Source organism: Prenolepis imparis, unplaced genomic scaffold (genome assembly GCF_030444845.1).
Source record: "Prenolepis imparis isolate NDT839.2.m4 unplaced genomic scaffold, iyPreImpa1.0 SCAF_11, whole genome shotgun sequence".
NCBI classification, from domain to species: domain Eukaryota; kingdom Metazoa; phylum Arthropoda; class Insecta; order Hymenoptera; family Formicidae; genus Prenolepis; species Prenolepis imparis.
In genome coordinates, this window is record NW_028141169.1 from 1073942 (window position 1) to 1093788 (window position 19847).

Sequence of the window (19847 nt, forward strand, 5' to 3'; positions counted from 1 at the left end):
AAAATTTTTTTTCTACTATGTAACGTTCCATGAACATGCGTTTAATTTGAAGATACAGTAGCATGTAATTGCATGTTATGTGGTGGAAAAAAATATTCTGTATAGCAAAAAGTTGCAGCAAAAAGTTGCAGCAAAAAGAGAGAGAAAGCTATAATGAAGAAGGTATAGAATGTCGTATGTGCTTTTACGTATGTTTGGTGCAAGAACACATTTATTGATGTGAATATGAAGTGCAAGTGAACGTAGAAAATTTTTTAAGAGTTTCTTCTTTCTCTATACGAGAAAAATGTTGTCCCAATCTTCATCGGACTATTCTTATTATAACATTATAACACAATTTGTAATCTTCAAACAAGTATAACATCATTTACATAGCAAATGAGGTAGATAATATAAAACTTTATTTTCTTTATAAAGAATATCATTATTAACCTTTTTAGTAATATGTTAACAGAAAAAAGTAATACTTACATTCTTTCTTTTTTACTCTTATCTACTAGAATTAATATAATATTAATTATGTAATACCAGTTCGATTTCTTAAATCCTGTATAGTAATAAAAACGATATGTGAACAATCAATTTTTTCAATAGCTCAAATAATATATATCTTTAATCAAGAAGAAAGATTTTACAAAAAAGAAAATAATTTTTAACTAAAATATATGATATTTTTAAGTGCGGTTTGTCTGTTGTATATGTCATTATAATATTTGTATATTTACATAAATAGAGCAAAGTACTCTTTTTCTATTTAAAAGTTTATTTTGTTTGTAATATTATTAAGACATGATTAATCGAGTGAAACTGCAATCAAAAAAAAATAGAATCCGTATTACACGTTGTTACGCATATCTTTCTGAATATTTGTCACGTAGATATATCCACTAATATTATACAAGACTGAATATCAAATCAAATAGACCATGTATCTTATCATTGTGTTTAGCGTTAATGAAATATACATATATACATATGTTATAATGTTATATATATATATATATATATATATATATATATAAATATACATACATGTTGGAATTTCTTCGCGCAAGTTTTCTTATTCCACCATTTTATTCGTTCCGTCTCATCTCTTTTATTTGACAAGATCTGCTAAAATCTGTATAAAAATGCATTTTTGTAGTTATAATTTAACAAATGTTTGAACACATCATCATCGAGTACAAAATAATACGATATCTGGCTGGTTTCTGCATCTCGAAACAATAAAGAAAGATTTAAACAATAGATTCGCTTTCATCGCATCGAGAAGAAAGCAACACATCATCTTCAGTTCTTATCGGAGAATATCTATTGCGGACATGATCTCACCGTCAAACAATAATATATTTTACAACAAATATGATACATTGAGCATAAACGATATAAAATTTTACTTTTGCAATAATATTAATTCAATTCCCATTTTCTTTATCAACTGAATAATGTTACATTGTTATATTAATTTTAATTGCGCTTTGCTAGTAGAATAGATATATATCCGGCCGTTGTTTTTAATAGCTGAAAATTATAGATATTTTATTCAAAGAGAAAGATTTTATGTATGTAAATGAGAAAAATAAATTTTTAGAATAATATATAGTAATATTAATTATGCTCTTTCTATTATATTTGTTACAATAAGTTCTGATATTTACATATTTTTATATTTACAATGAGAGTAAATATTATCTCGCTCTTGCTAAAAGTTTAATACTAACAATTAGACAAAATTTATAACATTTCAAAAATTTTTTTGATTAAATGATTTTTAATTAATTATTAAATTATATTAGATTTGAAAAAGCATAACTAAACTAGAAGCAAATTATTAATAATCTTACGCTGCAAAATGTGGTCATTGTTAGCGGAAGAATTTTTCCGACAGTAATGCGAAAGGGTTCTTTGGTTAGTAACATTATTAGAATAATGTTTTTCGCCTGTCTCGGCTGCAATTTATACCACTCAAGATCGCAAATAGTACGGTATACCGCTTCGCACTTAATAAAAACATATATGTAGGTATATATATTTGTATATAAATATACAAAAATATTAATTAATTATATGTGTATGTTTGTAATTATATTAATATTGAAATATTTATATGTAATGTGGCTTACTTTCATAAATGTTAATGAAAATTAAATAGCTATTTTAATTTCTTCAAATTTTAATATTCTCATTTTTAATTAAAAAATATCAGAATCAATATAACTTTTTTAATTTTAATGAATTAAACTTAATTAACATTTATATAAGAATGGATATGTCAAATTATGTATGTTTATTAAATGTAAACAATAATGTGTAAAATAGTTAAGAATTAATAATTACTTAGCGACATCACATAATTGATTAATTTCAAATACAACTTATACAAAAAAGTATTTATTTTATTAGAATATGATTATACAAATTATAGACTTATTATGAAACATAAAACGGATTGTGTATATACACACTATACAATGCAATGTTGTATATGTGCGTGAATATGTAACTTACTTGTTCTCTTATTAAGTCTCCGCCAAAGCAGTAGAGAAACGTTTGCGTAAAAAAACAAATAACAGCAATTATCAAGTAACTTATTTGTGAAATATTCGAACTGTTTATATTTTCGTCCATAATTACCTAAATAACATATTTCGTTAATTAATAAGAAGAGATCGATATAAATAAAGTAGACAATCACGTTACGCATGTACGACAATAAAATATTATTAGAACTTACAGAAAGCATTATAAATCCACATAGACAAAATATGACACCAAACTGAAGTACCAATATAAACAATATTGATGTAAATGTATTTTCGGTATTATTGGCATATCTATGTAAACATATTTAGAAAGATTTTATATTGAAATTCTCAAATTGTACATAATAATTGTACATAATAATTACAAATAAAGTATTTTTTTATTTAGTATTATTATCGCAGTGCATTATATAGCAAATTTGTATTTCGGCACTTTTAATAATAATGCAAACATAAATATAGTCTTCGAATCCTGTACTTCAATAAAAATAAAAAAAAAATTTCGATAATTAAGACCTTGAAAATGCAACTTTTGCAAAAGGAGAATCGATTTAATTGAATAAAAACAAAGAATAATGAAAAGCAAAAATCTATGACACATAATCACATGTACATTAAAAGTATCAGTATTAAAACTAGTAACAAGGGTAATACATGAAGAAGATAATGTCTAAAAAAGATTTAATATTTAAAAATTGAAAAAAATTATTTTCCAGAACTTAAATTTTCTCAGAGAGATTCTGATTAAATTATATTGTTTTGTAACAATCCCCACAAAACCCACCTAATAAGACGTAAATGAGCCATTACGATGTTACTCAGAGCTGTATTGAAATCTCTGCACGAGATCAAACTGACCATCCGATTTTTGAAATTTTCCAATTGACCGCAAATATGAAAAATCATACATATAAAGAATCCGTTTATCCCAATGTGAATTGCCAGTGTTAGAAAGAGCACTAAGGCTTGAGTGAAAAATGTCAACTCAAATAGCAAACTCTTATCAGTGTCGTAGAGATAATATGTCTGCATCGGTAATGGTTTGTTCCGATCCGTGAGATTCGTTAAATGTCTGAGTGGTAAGACGAAAAAAGGAGTAACGATGATTAAAATCATTGCCGACATAAATATAATAGATCCATAAATTATTAATAGTCGAACGGTCCAAGCGCGCTTTATCATTACAGCTCTCTCTGCGCTTAGCTTTAGTGCTAACCAATCTTCCGCTATCATGTTTACGCTGGATGACAGAACTTGCATATAAAAAACGTTATATCGATAGCTTGAGAAATACAAATCACATTAACAGTTACTTGTTTTATTACATAATTTATTCCACCATAGATTGTGATAATAAATCATTTATACATTTCTTTTATTATCATAATCTGATGTGTGGTGATAAGCTTATAAGGATAAGTTGTAATAAGCGCTTTAAAAAGGATTTTACGAAAAAAAAAATGAAAATTTTTTACATCACACAGTTCCAGACATACCTGTCTGTTTCCGTTGAAAGATAACAAGTTCTAATATAACCGCCAGCATAGGTAATGTAATTCGTAAATTGTCTATCATTAGCGGCATATCGCCCCAAACTCGTATAAGCGCATGTACAAGAGGAATACCAAAGACAAATGCTAACATAATAAAAACGAAACCTACACGAATGTCAGAATCAAGTCTTCTTTTAGCGACTCTATCAGTTTTAGGCCATAAGCCGATCCATTCTAAACACAGACGGTTTACTTTAATTGCCCATACGAAATCTTAAATCAAAACATTTTTTTTAAAAACATGCGTAGTAATTACAAATTTGTATGTAGATTGTAAATTTTTCTCAAAAAATGAAAATGCAATGGACTTATGTGTACATATAAGCAATATATTTGTAATACAATCTTAACATAAAAACATATTGAAAATATAACGTATATTATAAGTGGAAAATGTATGACATAGACTTAGTACCTTTGTAACCTGAAGATTTCGATATGTCCATGTTGAAGGTTAATGTGCATATGTTGAAGAAGTGTTGACCGTGCTTTTCTTCCCATCCTATAATGAGTTGACTGTCACGCAAGCTCGTGAAAAGGGTATAATAACCTGGCTGCTTCATCGACGAATGCATTAAATATTAAAGATGTTACTTTCAGTTGCTAACAAGTTGCCTGTGTCGTAACAAAACTTTATAGCCATCAGAATAGGTACGAACTTCTGTTTTTTAGAAGGCGGGAAGTATATTGTCATACTGTATATCGTCGAACTCGAATTAAAAGTTTTTCTTACTTTGTAAGGTTCTGTGCATTTAATTTGAGGACACAGTGGCACGTAATTACATGTTATGTAGTGAAAAAAATTTTTTGTGTAGCAAAAAGTTGCAGCAAAAAAGAAAGAAGAGGGTACAATAAAGGAGATATAGAATGTCTCATTTGCTTTTACATATGTTTCGCGTGTTTGGTGCAAGAACGCATTTATTAATGTAACATTAAGTGCCGCTGTGAACGCAGAAAATTTTAAATGAAGAGTATCCTTTCTTTTTTGTACGAGAAATACGCGATATCAAGTTCTATAGACTTGATATCGGACTATTCTTATAACAATGATGATTGTAATATTTAAACAAGAATATCATCCTTTACGTAAAATGAGAAACAGGGTAAATAATATGATTTTTTCTTTTTCTATAATATATATAAATACTACCTTTTATTAGTAATTTTAATTTGAGAAAAATATATTCATTCTTCATATTCATTTACATTTAATATAATGCTATTATGTAATATCAATTTATTCCTAATATTGTATTGTTGTAATAAAAACAATTGTATAACCAACTGAAGTTTTTCGATAACAAGTACAAAAAACGCATGAACAATATAGTAAAGGATTTAACAATATACATCCGTTTTCTTCGCATTGAAAAGAAAGTAACACACGAATTTCAAGTTCTTATCAGCATACCTGTCATGGATACTATGTCACACGATAATTTATTTTACAATAAATATCATACACATCAAGCATAAACAGTATAAAATTATATAATACTTCTGCAATATTATTAATATAATATATTAATTATAAATATATTAATTTAATTCTCATTTTCTTTATCAACTAAATAATGCTATATAGTTATATAAATTTCAATTCCGCTTTGCTAGTAAAAAAGATACATATCTGGCCGTTGTTTTCAATAGCTGAAAATAATAGATATTATTATATTCAAGAGATTTTATGTGAATAAAAATAATAATTTTTTACAAAAATATTTAATAATAATTATTATTATTAATAATCTTACGCTGCAATAAGTAGACATCGCAAATAGTACGATATACCGCGTCGCACTTAATAAATATATGTACATTACACAGGGAGGATCACTAAAGGTTACGAGTTAATATTGCTTAAAGAGCGAACGAGATATACAATTCTTATTTTGTAGCAATCGTTCGTAGAAGCAAGCATTTTATCAAGTTAATTTTTTCTAAGCAAAGTCGTTATACTATTTCAAAGATACCTTGTTTTTTTTAACTAACAACAAGTTTTTTTTATTACAATTATAGCCCGTCCCTCGACGAGTAAAATAACCACACATGGTCATGGTCATTATACCATTGTTATATAAAAAAAAATCAAGGTCATTATAAAAAAAAATAAAAGTGTTCAATTTTTTGTTAAAAACAACGTTCGAAATTACTGTCATTCGCAAGTAAACATGCACCTACATTCGACGCAAAAATAAACTTTGCACTGCAGTTAACATCTGGAGTGTTACACTTTCATAAGGTGTATCTTTACGTGACAGTAATTTTTCGAACGTTGTTTGTAACAAGAACTGAACATTTTTACATTTTTATTTTTTCATTGTAATTATAGTATGATCTTGACTATATGTGGTCATTTTACTCGTCAAGGGACGAGCTATAATTGTACGCACTAGCGGATCCTGACGTCGATAATGGGGGAATTTTGCAAAATTATTTTATTTAATATTTTTGGTTTCATGATTAGCTTTTATTCCAGGATCGACGTCGATAGCTCTTTAATGTTTGTTTTTCTTTATTTATATTTTTTAAACAAATTCAGCAAAACTGTTTCTTTTAATTTGCAAGGGGGGGAGGTTAACCCCCCCCCCAGGATCCGCCAGTGTATATATATATATATATATATTATATAGATATAAAGAATTTCTCGCCTAATTATTTTCATGCAACGAAATTATCTCATCATTTCGTCGTATGTCTGACTTAATCTATACTTAACTCCTTGAATGCGTAATAAGTATAATTTCCAGTGTATCTTATACACACATATTGTATATATTATATAGATATAAAGAATTTCGCCTAATTATTTTCGTGCAGTGAAATTATCTCATCATTTCGTCGTATGTCTGACTTAATCTACACTTAACTCCTTGAATGCGTAATGAGTATAATTTCCAGTGTTTCTTATACTTATATATATATATATATATATATATATATATATATATTGTATAGATATAAAGAATTTCGCTTAATTATTTTCGTACAACAAAATTATCTCATCATTTCGTCCTATGTCTGACTTAATCTATACTTAATTCCTTGAATGCGTAATGAGTATAATTTACAGTGTATTTTATACTTTTATATATATATATAAAATATATATATAAAGTATATATATATAAAAGTATAAAATACACTGTAAATTATAATCATTACGCATTCAAGGAGTTAAGTGTAGATTAAGTCAGACATAGAATGAAATGATGAGATAATTTCATGCACGAAAATAATTAGGCGAAATTCTTTATATATATATATATATATATATATATATAGAGATAATATGTACAATATGTATGTATAAGATACACTGTAAATTATACTCATTACGCATTCAAGGAGTTAAGTGTAGATTAAGTCAGACATAGGACGAAATGATATGAGATAATTTTGTTGTACGAAAATAATTAGGCGAAATTCTTTGTATCTATATAATATATATTATATATATATTATATATATATTATATAGATATAAAGAATTTCACCTAATTATTTTCGTGCAATGAAATTATCTCATTATATCGTCCTATGTCTGACTTAATCTACACTTAACTCCTTGAATGCGTACTGAGTATAATTTACAGTGTATCTTATATTTATATATATATACACTAGCGGATCCTGACGTCGATAGCTCTTTAATGTTTGTTTTTCTTTATTTATATTTTTTAAACAAATTCAGCAAAACTGTTTCTTTTAAAAGATATAGAAAAAAGGCTCTGATAGTAAAACTATACGTAAGGTAAAGAACGGGTTAATTAAGAGCCGAGCGCGGTAAGAGAGGCGCAAACATTTCGATTAATATAGATTTATTTAGTACATTTCGGTCCATGGATTTGGACCATCTTCAGCATCTTATTAACTAAATCACAGTCAAGAGTCACAAGGGCAAAGCACGACTGCAGTCGTACTAAATAAATCTATATTAATCGAAATGTTTGCGCCTCTCTTACCGCGCTCGGCTCTTAATTAGCCCGTTCTTTATCTTACATATAGTGTTTCTTTTAATTTGCAAGGGGGGGTTTTAACCCCAAACCCCCTCACCCCAGGATCCGCCAGTGATTGTACGTAATAAAAAGAACTTGTTAGTTTAAAAAAACAATGTATCTTTGAAATAACATTAACGACTTCGTTTAGAAAAAATGAACTTCATCAAACAATGTCCGCTTCAATCAGTGGAAAATAAGTAAGTAATGCATATCTCGTTCAAAATTTCAGCAATATTAGCTTGTAACATCATCAGTGATCCATTCTGTATATATAAGATATATATATACATATAATATACATGTATATAAATAATTGATCCATAGTATATTACAAATACAACTTATATACATACAAAAAGTATTCATTTTTATAAGAATATGATATTATAAATAAAACATAAATTATTATACAGGTTTATTATGAAACATAAAATTGATTATGTACAATGTTAATTATGTTGTATATATGAGAGAGAATATGTGTACTTACTCGTTCCGTTATTAAATCTCCGCCAAAGCAGTAGAGAAACGTTTGCAAAAGTATGCAAAGTACAGATGACAGAAATTGCAGTGTAACTTATTCGCGAAATATTTGTAAAGTTTATATTTTCGTCAGTAATCATCTAAATTTCATATTTTGTTAATTAACAAAAATAGATAAGTATAAATTATGTATAAACAATCACATGACATGTACGTCAATAAAATAAATAACCTTACTGGAACTTACAGTAAGCAATGCAAATCCGCATAGACAAAGTACGATACTAAACTGAAGTACCAATAAAAACAATATTAATGTAAATATATTTTCGGTATTATTGGCATATCTACATAAACATATTTATATGTAAAAAAATTTTATATTAAAATTCTAAAATTGTACATAATAATTAGATATTTCAAAAAATATTATTTTATTTAATACTGGATTATTTACCAAATTTGTACTTAGGCATTTTTTAATAATAATGCAGACATGAATAGTCTTCAAATTCTGTAGTTCAATAAAAATAAAAACAAAAATTTCGACTAACAAGAAGTCTTAAAAATTTTTGTAAAATGAAAATCCAAATTGTATCAAAAAGAAAGAATAAAAGAAATCTGTGATATATAATACGTTGAAAATATCAATATGCAAATCGATAACAAGTATATCAAAAAGATAATGTAATATAATATTTAAAAATTAAAAAGTTCTTTTCCAGAACTTAAATTTTCTCTGAGATTTTGCTGAAATTTCATTGTATTGTTACAAGCAAAACCCACCTGATAAGACGTAAATGAGTTATTACGATTTGGTAAATTATAAGAATAGTTACGAACGTCTGCTTATGAGGAGGCGGGAAGTAAACTGTTTCGCTACAAACTGTTTCGTCGAATGTAGCAATACCGTGTACTAACATTTTTTTCATACTTTGTAACGTTCCATGAACGCGCATTTAATTTGAAAATACAGTGGCATGTAATTGCATGTTATGTAGTGGAAACAATTTTCTATATAGCAAAAACTGCAGCAAAAAAGGAAGAAAAGGCTGCAATAAAGGAGATATAGAATGTCGCTCTTACGTATGTTTCGCGTACAAGAACACATTTATTCATATAACAATAAGTGCAGTTGTGGACGCAGAAAATTTTAAATTAAGAGTATCATTTCTTCTCTGCCCGAGAAAAACGCGATATCATAGATTGGACTTGATCGGACTATTCTTAAAACAACGATGATAATGATATATTCAAACAAGAATAATATTCTTACGTAAAATAAGAAACATTGAAGTAAATAATATGATTTTTCCTTTTTTTTAAAACATATATAATTATTGCCTTTTATTAGTAATTTTAAGTCGAGGAAAATAAATATTATTCCTCATTTACTTGAATTAATGTAATGCTAAAATGTAATACTAAAATGTCAGTTTGATTTTCCTTTAATCCTGCATTGCCAATAAAAATATTATATGTAACTAGCCGATGTTTTTATTAGCTGAAAATAAACATATCTATATATAACTTTTCTACAAAACTATGAGATAAAATTTTTTAACAAATAATATATTGACCATGGCTTCATGTTATATTTCTAATTATAATTTCAATATCTAAATTTCCTAAGATTTTATAATTAAATTATATTTTTTTACCAACGGATATAACATTAAAACGGTTATAAAATAAGAACTTACGTTATGTTAATACAAAATTTTGCATTTTAATATCTGTCAGAAAATCAGAGAAAAATATATCAGTGCATTTTCACTTTCTCCATTTAAATGAAAAAATAATTAATTAATAGAGCTAAGAGAGAAAAGAAATATGAAGAAAATTATGCGCAGAGAAAGAAAGAAATCTTCTTAAATACATTGTTATTTCTGTAAAAGAAAAGGCCTCGTCACGTATTGCAAAAAGAAGAAAGAGAAAGCGCGGAAAAATTCAGTGATTTCGGTGCGAGAGCTTTTATTGCCACGTGCTATAACAAGAATGGCAAAAGCTTAAGCAGTAAAAAAATACAATAAAGAAAAATGTTCCATTTTATTCGGATTGAAAAGAAGACAACACAAGAATCTCAAGTTGATGAATAATGCTACATTGCTATATGAATTTCAATTCCGCATTGTTAGTAGGATAGATACGTAGCCAGCCGATGTTTTCAATAGCTGAAAATGATATACATATATCTTTATTTAAGTAGAGAGATTTTAAAAAAGAAAATATAATTTTTAACGAAAATATATAATAATATAAACTATGTGTTTTTTGATTTACATGTTAAACATTTTTTTATATTTACATGCATAGAGGGAAGATACTCTCTCTTGTGATAAAAGTTTAATACTAACAATAAGATAAAAATTATAATATTAAAAAAAATATTTTATTCAATATTTTATTATGAAATATTTTAAAATATAAAAATATTTTAAAATATTTAGAAATAGAATAGAAAAATATTTTATTTAATATTTTATTATATTTCATTAAATATAATTATCTCTCTTCCACAGATTTAAAGGATAAAAATTAATAATTAAATTTCATTAGAGCCATAGATAAATATGTAAAAGTTGATTATTAATAATCTTACGCTGCAAAAAGTGGTCATCGTTAGCGGAAGAACTTTTCCCGCAGTAATGCGAAAGGGTTCCTTGGTTAGTAACATTAGTAAAATAAGGTTTCTCGCTTTGTGTGACTTCCATCTATACCACTCCAGATCGCAAATAGTACGGTATACTGCGTCGCACTTAATAAAAATACACATACATATATACACACACACACACACCCATATATATATATTGTATATATGCATATATATATTTTATATTAAATACATATATAAATTACAATATATGTATATGTACATATATGGATATACGATAAAAATATAAATATATGTATATAAACAATAACATTAATTAATTATATGTATGTATTTGTAATTATAATAATATTTAAATATCCATAATATAAATATATTTACTATAAATTACTTTCAAAAACGTTGAAAATTAAATAATTATTTTAATTTTAATTTTATCCTAATATTTTTATTTTTATTACAAAACATTAAAAATAAAAAAACTTATTTAATCTAATAAATTAATCTTTATAATTAACATTTATGAAAATAGCTCTATAAAATATATGTTTATTAAATATATACAATAATGTACAAAATAGTAAAGGATTAATAGTTACATAGCATCATAATTAATCAATCATATAGCATATGGCAAAAACAAATACCTACATATAAAAAATATTAATTTATGCAAAATTATAATTATATATATAATTCATATTCTTATTTTAAATTACAAAAATGATTATATATATACAATGTACAATGCTAATTATATATAATTGTATATATGAATATATATGCGACTTACTTGTTCTGTTATTAACTCTCCGCCAAAGCAGTAGAAAAACGTTTGCATAAGTAAACAGATAAGAACAACTGCCGAGTAAGTTATTTGTGAAATATTTGCATCATTCACATTTTCGTCAGTAATTACCTAAATAATACATCTCATCAGTTAATAAAAACAGATTGATATGAATTAAGGAGACAATCACGCCACATGTACGTCAACACAAAATATATGTTATACTAGAACTTACAGTAAGAAATATAAATCCGCATAGACAAAATGCTATACCAAACTGGAGTACACATACGAATAATATAAATGTAAATGTATTTTCGATATTATTGGCATATCTACATGAACGTATTTATATACAAAAACATATTATATTAATATTCTCATATTGGACATAGTAATAATTACATATAAAAATAATTTTTATTTAATATTTATACATTATTTATCAAGTTTATATTTCGGCATTTTTTAATAATAATGCGGACATAAATAGTCTTTAAATCTTGTTTATAATAAAAATAAACGAGAAGTCTCAAAAGAGCAATTCTTGTAAAAAAACAACCGATTCCAAATTGAATAATAACTATGACATATAATACGCTAAAAGTATCAGCATACAAGTTAATAATAAGTTTAAAATGAGAGAGAGACAATGTCTATAATTTATTATTTAATAATTAAAAAATCCTTCTTTAGGATTTCAACTTTCTCAGAAATTCTGCAGAAATTTCATTTGTTACAATCAAAACCCACCTGATTAGACGTAAATGAGTGACTATGCTGCTACTTAAAGCTTTGTTGAAATCTTTACACGAGGCCAAACTAATTAGTCGATGTTTGAAGTTCTCCAACTGACCACACATGTGAAGAATCACAAATCCCAAAAATGCATTTATGCCAACAAAAACGATTATTGCTAGTAAGGTCGTTATGGCTTGAGCAAGAAACGTCAACTCAAATTGCAGACTTTTATCAGTGTCGTACAAATAATAAGTTTGTAAAGGTAATGGCTTGTTTCGATCCGTGAGATTCGTTATATGTCTGAGTGGTACGTTGAAACAAGGAATAATGATGAGTAAAGCAAATGCCGATATTGTTATAACAAAACCATTAATTATAATTAGTCGAGCGGTCCAAGCGCGTTTTATCATTACGTTTCTCTCTGCGCTTAACTTTAGCATTAACCAATCCTCCGCTATCATATTTATGATGGATGACAGAACTTGCAAATATAAAAAATGCTATATCGGTAAAAAGATATCGAATTACATTAGCAATTATTTGTTAACATTATATTGAAAAAAAATTAGCGTATATACATATAATTTATTCCAACAATACAATACATTGTGATAATAAATCATGTACATTTCTTTTGTTATCATAATCTGATATGCGGCTATAGTAATAAGTCGAACGCTCTAAAAAGAATTTTACGAAGAACTGAAATGTGAATGCTTTACATCAAATAGTTGTAGACATACCTGTCTGTTTGTATCGCATGATAACAAGTTCTAATAAAATCGTCAGCATGGTTAACGTAATTCGTAAATTGTCTATCATTAGCATCATATTGCCCCAAACTCGTATAAGTGCATGTATAAGAGGAATACCAGAGACAATTGTTATCATAATAAAAGTGAAACCCATACGAATGTCAGGACCGAGTCTTCTTTTAGCGACTCTATCAATGTTAGGCCATAAGCCGATCAATTCTAGGCTTAGACGATTTAATTGAATAGCCCATACGAAATCTTTAAGCAAAACATTTATTAAAGAAGTTTGAGTATTGATTTCAAAATATGAAAATCGTAAAATTTTGGGAAAAAATGATAAAAATGCAATGTATATGTATGTGAATATATAACATATAATAGAATAATAATTTTAAAGTATAATGAAAATTTAACATACACTTTAAATGAAAAATGTATGACATATGTAGGTTTCTTACCTCTGTAACCTGAAGATTCCGACATGTCCATATCGAAGACTAACATGAATGTGTAGAAGAGGTGTTGACCATAGTATTCTTCCCACCTTATAATGATATAAACATCACGCATGCTCAAGAAAAAAGTGCAGTAACCTGTCTGCTTCGTCGATGGATGCATTAAATATTCAAGATGCTACTTTCAGTTGCTAACAAGTTGCCTGTTTCGTAACAAAACTTCATGACCATAATAATAGATGCGAACATCTGTTTTAATAAAGAGGGAGATGTATTCTCTCTTTTATATACCGTTGAAAAAATGTCGAACTTATCTATAAAGTTTTTTTTTCATATTTTCTAATACTTTATTACTTGCGTTCACTTTGCGAGAGATAATAATGTATTTGCATGTTTGATAGTGGGAAATATTTTTCGTGTAGCGAATGCAGAGAAGCTGCAAACTATAAAAAAAAAAAAAAAAAATAATAATAGTAGTACGATAGAAAGCTATAATGCAATCTTTATTCTATACTATATATTTCTCTCTGGGATCTTTACTGCAAGAAGGTATCATGTTGATAGAACATTGAATGTGCAATATTGTATAAATAGCATATCATTGACAATAACATATCAGTGAATTAAATACATTTCATATATATATATATATAATCATTTCTCAACAGTATAATATTAATATGAAAATTTTTCACGATGATTTTTTCGTGCGAAGATAAAATTATATAATATTGAAAGTTAAATTGTTAATATACTTGAGAAATATATCCTATCTTAGTATCTATATATATTTTTAAAAAATGTATATATATATGTATGTATATATATATTATTGCAACATATGTATATATTACAGACTATATTATTGCATTCTTTTCGAATTATATAAATAATGGTAATAATTAATGATTAGATTTTACTTTAAATGCTGTAAAATGTAGTTAAACTTTAATTGATACTTATTAATCTTACACTGCAAAAAATAGTTTTTGTTAAAGGAATAATTTTTCTTATACTTCTCAATTCTTAACATTTCTCAATAATACAAAAAAAAATTCTCTGAACTTTTTTCATTAATAAAATTCCTTACAATAGATAACAAGTAAATATTGAATTAAGGTACATGAAATTTTATTTCTACTGTAACAAAGACAATTATTGATCTTTATTCGTAATTCTAATTACGGGAAAATAAGTTCATCTTTCTCTTTTTCATTCTTGAATTATTATATAATAAGATATCAGTTTGATCTTTTCAAGCTTGTGCCAGTAAAAACGATATATATCCAACCGATGTTTTTACAAACTGAAAATAAATAGATATTTATTCAGTAGATTTTACAAAACGTAATTTATATCAAATATATCTATTGTATTGATTATAATTTCAAAAATTATATTGACTATATTTTTATCTTATCAATTTATAATTACATTGTAACATTTAAGTCGTATAATAATTAATACTAATAGATAATACTATTTTAATCTACAAATATAATATATGAATAAAAAAATTAGAACAATTTATACTTAAAAGAATTATTCTGTTTTAATATCTATTAAAAAGTCAACAAAATATACATATATTATCGCATTTCTCCCGATTTATATAAATAAATGACTAATATGTTGATCTTTATTTATAATTGTTGCCAAATTGTAGTTAAAATAGAAATATTTAATAATCTTACGCTGCAGAAAGTAGTTATTGTTAATGGAATAATTCTTCCCGCAGTGATGAGGAGGTTTCTGGGTTCGTACCAATAATATAATAAGATTTTTCGCTCGACTCGATTCCAGTTTGTACCACTCAAGATCACATAAAGCACGATATACTGTTTCACACTAAACAAATATATATAATGATATATAGAAACTGTAATATTATATATACATGTTTTTCAAATATCTGTAGCGAATAATAGACCAGTTAATAACAAAATTAATGCGGTGCTACCATATCAAGTGTGATTTATAATATATATCTCATAGCTATCTTTCAGTAAAAGTATATAAGTACCAAAGTTTCTCGTGCGAGTCTTCATGTGTAAAATTGCCATCCTTTTTTCCTCATTGATATCTGCTGGGAATGTAAAAATATGATTTTATGACACATTCGGGAACACAATTTAAAGTGCGACAACAATTTTTCTATAAATCTGATGCGACATGTTAATATCAAGCAAGTAATCGGGCAAGTTTACGTTACGTAAAATGTCAATGCAATGCACTTCTTATTTTATTGCAGGTGCAAAATACATAGTTAAACTCTCTCTCTTTCTCTCTCTCTCTCTCTCTCTCTCTCTCTCTCTCTCTCTCTCTCTCTCTCTCTCTCTCTCTCTCTCTCTCTCTCTCTCTCTCTCTCTCTCTCTCTCTCTCTCTCTCTCTATTGATATTTAAACTATTTAATCTTACATTGCAGAAAGTAGATATTATTAAAGGAATAATTTTTCCTGCAATAATACGAAGAGAATTCTGGGTTCACATTATTAATAAGATTTCTTACAATAAATATAGCGAGTACATTGAAGTAAAGTATATTTGATACTTTATTTTTATTGTAATGAATATAATTATCTTTATTCGTAATTATAATTACGGGAAAATAAGTTCATCTTTCTCATTCTTCTTATTCATTCTTGAATTATTATATAATAAGATACCAGTTTTTTATCTTTTCAGGCGTGCGCCAACAAAAACGAAATATATCCTACCGATGTTTTTACAAACTGAAAAGAAATAAATATTTATTAAGTATATTTTACAGAATATAAACTTTTATAAAATATTGCATCGACTATCATCGACTTCCCTTCATCTTACAAATTTATAATGACAATTGTAATATTTTAGCCGTATAACAATAATTATGATATTTTTTATTATGATGATTGTTGAATAATAATTTTCAACGTTGATAATATTGCTTAATATTCGAATGACAAAAACAGTCACTATATACATGTATATACATGTATATAATAGGACTGAGAGTTAAGATCCTGCTTATAGAGGGAAGAAAAAAAGTTGTGCCTTTTAAATATTCTCTTCTGCCTTCTAAAAATTTTGCTCAGTAATTGAATTCAAGTGATACTGCTTCTTTAATCAAATGTTCTGAAGATATAAGCAACGTGCAATTAAACGTACGTGTTAAATTATTTACTAAACATAATGACATTAGAAAACTAAAAACTGTCAGTGCACAACACGTGTCCCAAACATCGCTTTCCGAATATTCCAACAATGATACTTTTTTGATCCACAGATAAAATATATGAATAAAATTAGAATATTTATACAGGGTATCCCAGAATGATGGGAACTAAATTCGTGTGCAGATTCCTGGGATCATTTGGAGACAATTTTTCCTCAGCAAAAATGTCGAGACACTAATAATTTTCGAGTTATAAGCGATTGAAAATAAAGGGTTTTTCGCAAACTAAACCTTGTGGAAATAAAATAATAATAAATTCACATTCTTCAGTTAATTTCAGGTAGAGTTTACTTTAATAGAATTTTAATTTAAGGCTTAGTTACAAAGATACATGATGGCAAAAATTGGAAACATGCAAAAAATAATGACCTCTCTCGACATTTTCGCTCAGAAAAAATCGTCTCCAAATGATCCCAGGAATCTGCGCACGAATTTAGTCCCCATCATTCTGGGACACCCTGTATATATATATATATATATATATATATATATATATATATATATATACATATAAAAGTATAAGATATACTGTAAATTATACTCATTACGCATTCAAGGAGTTAAGTGTAGATTAAGTCAGACATAGGATGAAATGATGAGATAATTTCATGCACGAAAATAGTTAGGCGAAATTCTTTATATATATATATATATATATATATATATATAATATGTACAATATGTATGTATAAGATACACTGTAAATTATATTCATTACGCATTCAAGGAGTTAAGTGTAGATTAAGTCAGACATAGGACGAAATGATGAGATAATTTCATTGCACGAAAATAATTAGGCGAAATTCTTTGTATCTATATCATATATATTATATAGATATAATATATATTATATATATATTATATAGATATAATATATATTATATATATCTTATATAGATATAATATATATTATATATATATAATATATATTATATATATCTTATATAGATATAATATATATTATATATATATTATATAGATATAAAGAATTTCACCTAATTATTTTCGTGCAATGAAATTATCTCATCATTTCGTCCTATTTCTGACTTAATCTACACTTAACTCCTTGAATGCGTACTGAGTATAATTTACAGTGTATCTTATATTTATATATATATACACTAGCGGATCCTGACGTCGATAGCTCTTTAATGTTTGTTTTTCTTTATTTATATATTTTCGATATTATTGGCATATCTACATAAACATATTTATATGTAAAAAGATTTTATATTAAAATTCTAAAATTGTACATAATAATTAGATATTTCAAAAAATATTATTTTATTTAATACTGGATTATTTACCAAATTTGTACTTAGGCATTTTTTAATAATAATGCAGACATGAATATGTCTTCAAATTCTGTAGTTCAATAAAAATAAAAACAAAAATTTCGACTAACAAGGAGTCTTAAAAATTTTTGTAAAATGAAAATCCAAATTGTATCAAAAAGAAAGAATAAAAGAAATCTGTGATATATAATACGATGAAAATATCAATATGCAAATCGATAACAAGTATATCAAAAAGATAATGTAATATAATATTTAAAAATTAAAAAGTTCTTTTCCAGAACTTAAATTTTCTCAGAGATTTTGCTGAAATTTCATTGTATTGTTACAAGCAAAACCCACCTGATAAGACGTAAATGAGTTATTACGATTTGGTAAATTATAGAATAGTTACGAACGTCTGCTTATGAGGAGGCGGGAAGTAAACTGTTTCGCTACAAACTGTTTCGTCGAATGTAGCAATACCGTGTACTAACATTTTTTTCATACTTTGTAACGTTCCATGAACGCGCATTTAATTTGAAAATACAGTGGCATGTAATTGCATGTTATGTAGTGGAAACAATTTTCTGTATAGCAAAAACTGCAGCAAAAAAGGAAGAAAAGGCTGCAATAAAGGAGATATAGAATGTCGCTCTTACGTATGTTTCGCGTACAGGAACACATTTATTCATATAACAATAAGTGCAGTTGTGGACGCAGAAAATTTTAAATTAAGAGTATCATTTCTTCTCTGCCCGAGAAAAACGCCATATCATAGATTGGACTTGATCGGACTATTCTTAAAACAACGATAATAATGATATATTCAAACAAGAATAATATTCTTACGTAAAATAAGAAACATTGAAGTAAATAATATGATTTTTCCTTTTTTTTAAAACATATATAATTATTGCCTTTTATTAGTAATTTTAAGTCGAGGAAAATAAATATTATTCCTCATTTACTTGAATTAATGTAATGCTAAAATGTAATACTAAAATGTCAGTTTGATTTTCCTTTAATCCTGCATTGCCAATAAAAATATTATATGTAACTAGCCGATGTTTTTATTAGCTGAAAATAAATTTATCTATATATAACTTTTCTACAAAACTATGAGATAAAATTTTTTAACAAATAATATATTGACCATGGCTTCATGTTATATTTCTAATTATAATTTCAATATCTAAATTTCCTAAGATTTTATAATTAAATTATATTTTTTTACCAACGGATATAACATTAAAACGATTATAAAACAAGAACTTACGTTATGTTAATACAAAATTTTGCATTTTAATATCTGTCAGAAAATCAGAGAAAAATATATCAATGCATTTTCACTTTCTCCATTTAAATGAAAAAATAATTAATTAATAGAGCTAAGAGAGAAAAGAAATATGAAGAAAA

At 26.3% G+C, this 19847-nt stretch overlaps 2 protein-coding genes across 2 annotated transcripts; both read right to left on the reverse strand.

The window, feature by feature from the left end:
• Nucleotides 1–1381: 1381 nt before the first annotated feature.
• Nucleotides 1382–4542, reverse strand: LOC145943075 (odorant receptor 13a-like). Its single transcript, XM_083050351.1, has 7 exons — nucleotides 4512–4542; nucleotides 4040–4309; nucleotides 3328–3796; nucleotides 2735–2834; nucleotides 2509–2634; nucleotides 1845–2000; nucleotides 1382–1521 (listed from the first exon to the last, which is right to left on the reverse strand). Exons 1-7 carry the CDS (start codon nucleotides 4540–4542, stop codon nucleotides 1468–1470), a joined length of 1206 nt encoding a protein of 401 aa, XP_082906477.1. The 3' UTR covers nucleotides 1382–1467.
• Nucleotides 4543–10699: 6157 nt separating this feature from the next.
• Nucleotides 10700–13971, reverse strand: LOC145942926 (odorant receptor 13a-like). The gene is made up of 7 exons (XM_083050093.1): nucleotides 13941–13971; nucleotides 13471–13740; nucleotides 12740–13208; nucleotides 12222–12321; nucleotides 11990–12115; nucleotides 11182–11337; nucleotides 10700–10753 (listed from the first exon to the last, which is right to left on the reverse strand). The coding sequence occupies exons 1-7, from the start codon at nucleotides 13969–13971 to the stop codon at nucleotides 10700–10702; spliced, it is 1206 nt and encodes a 401-aa protein (XP_082906219.1).
• Between the last annotated feature and the right edge of the window lie 5876 nt (nucleotides 13972–19847).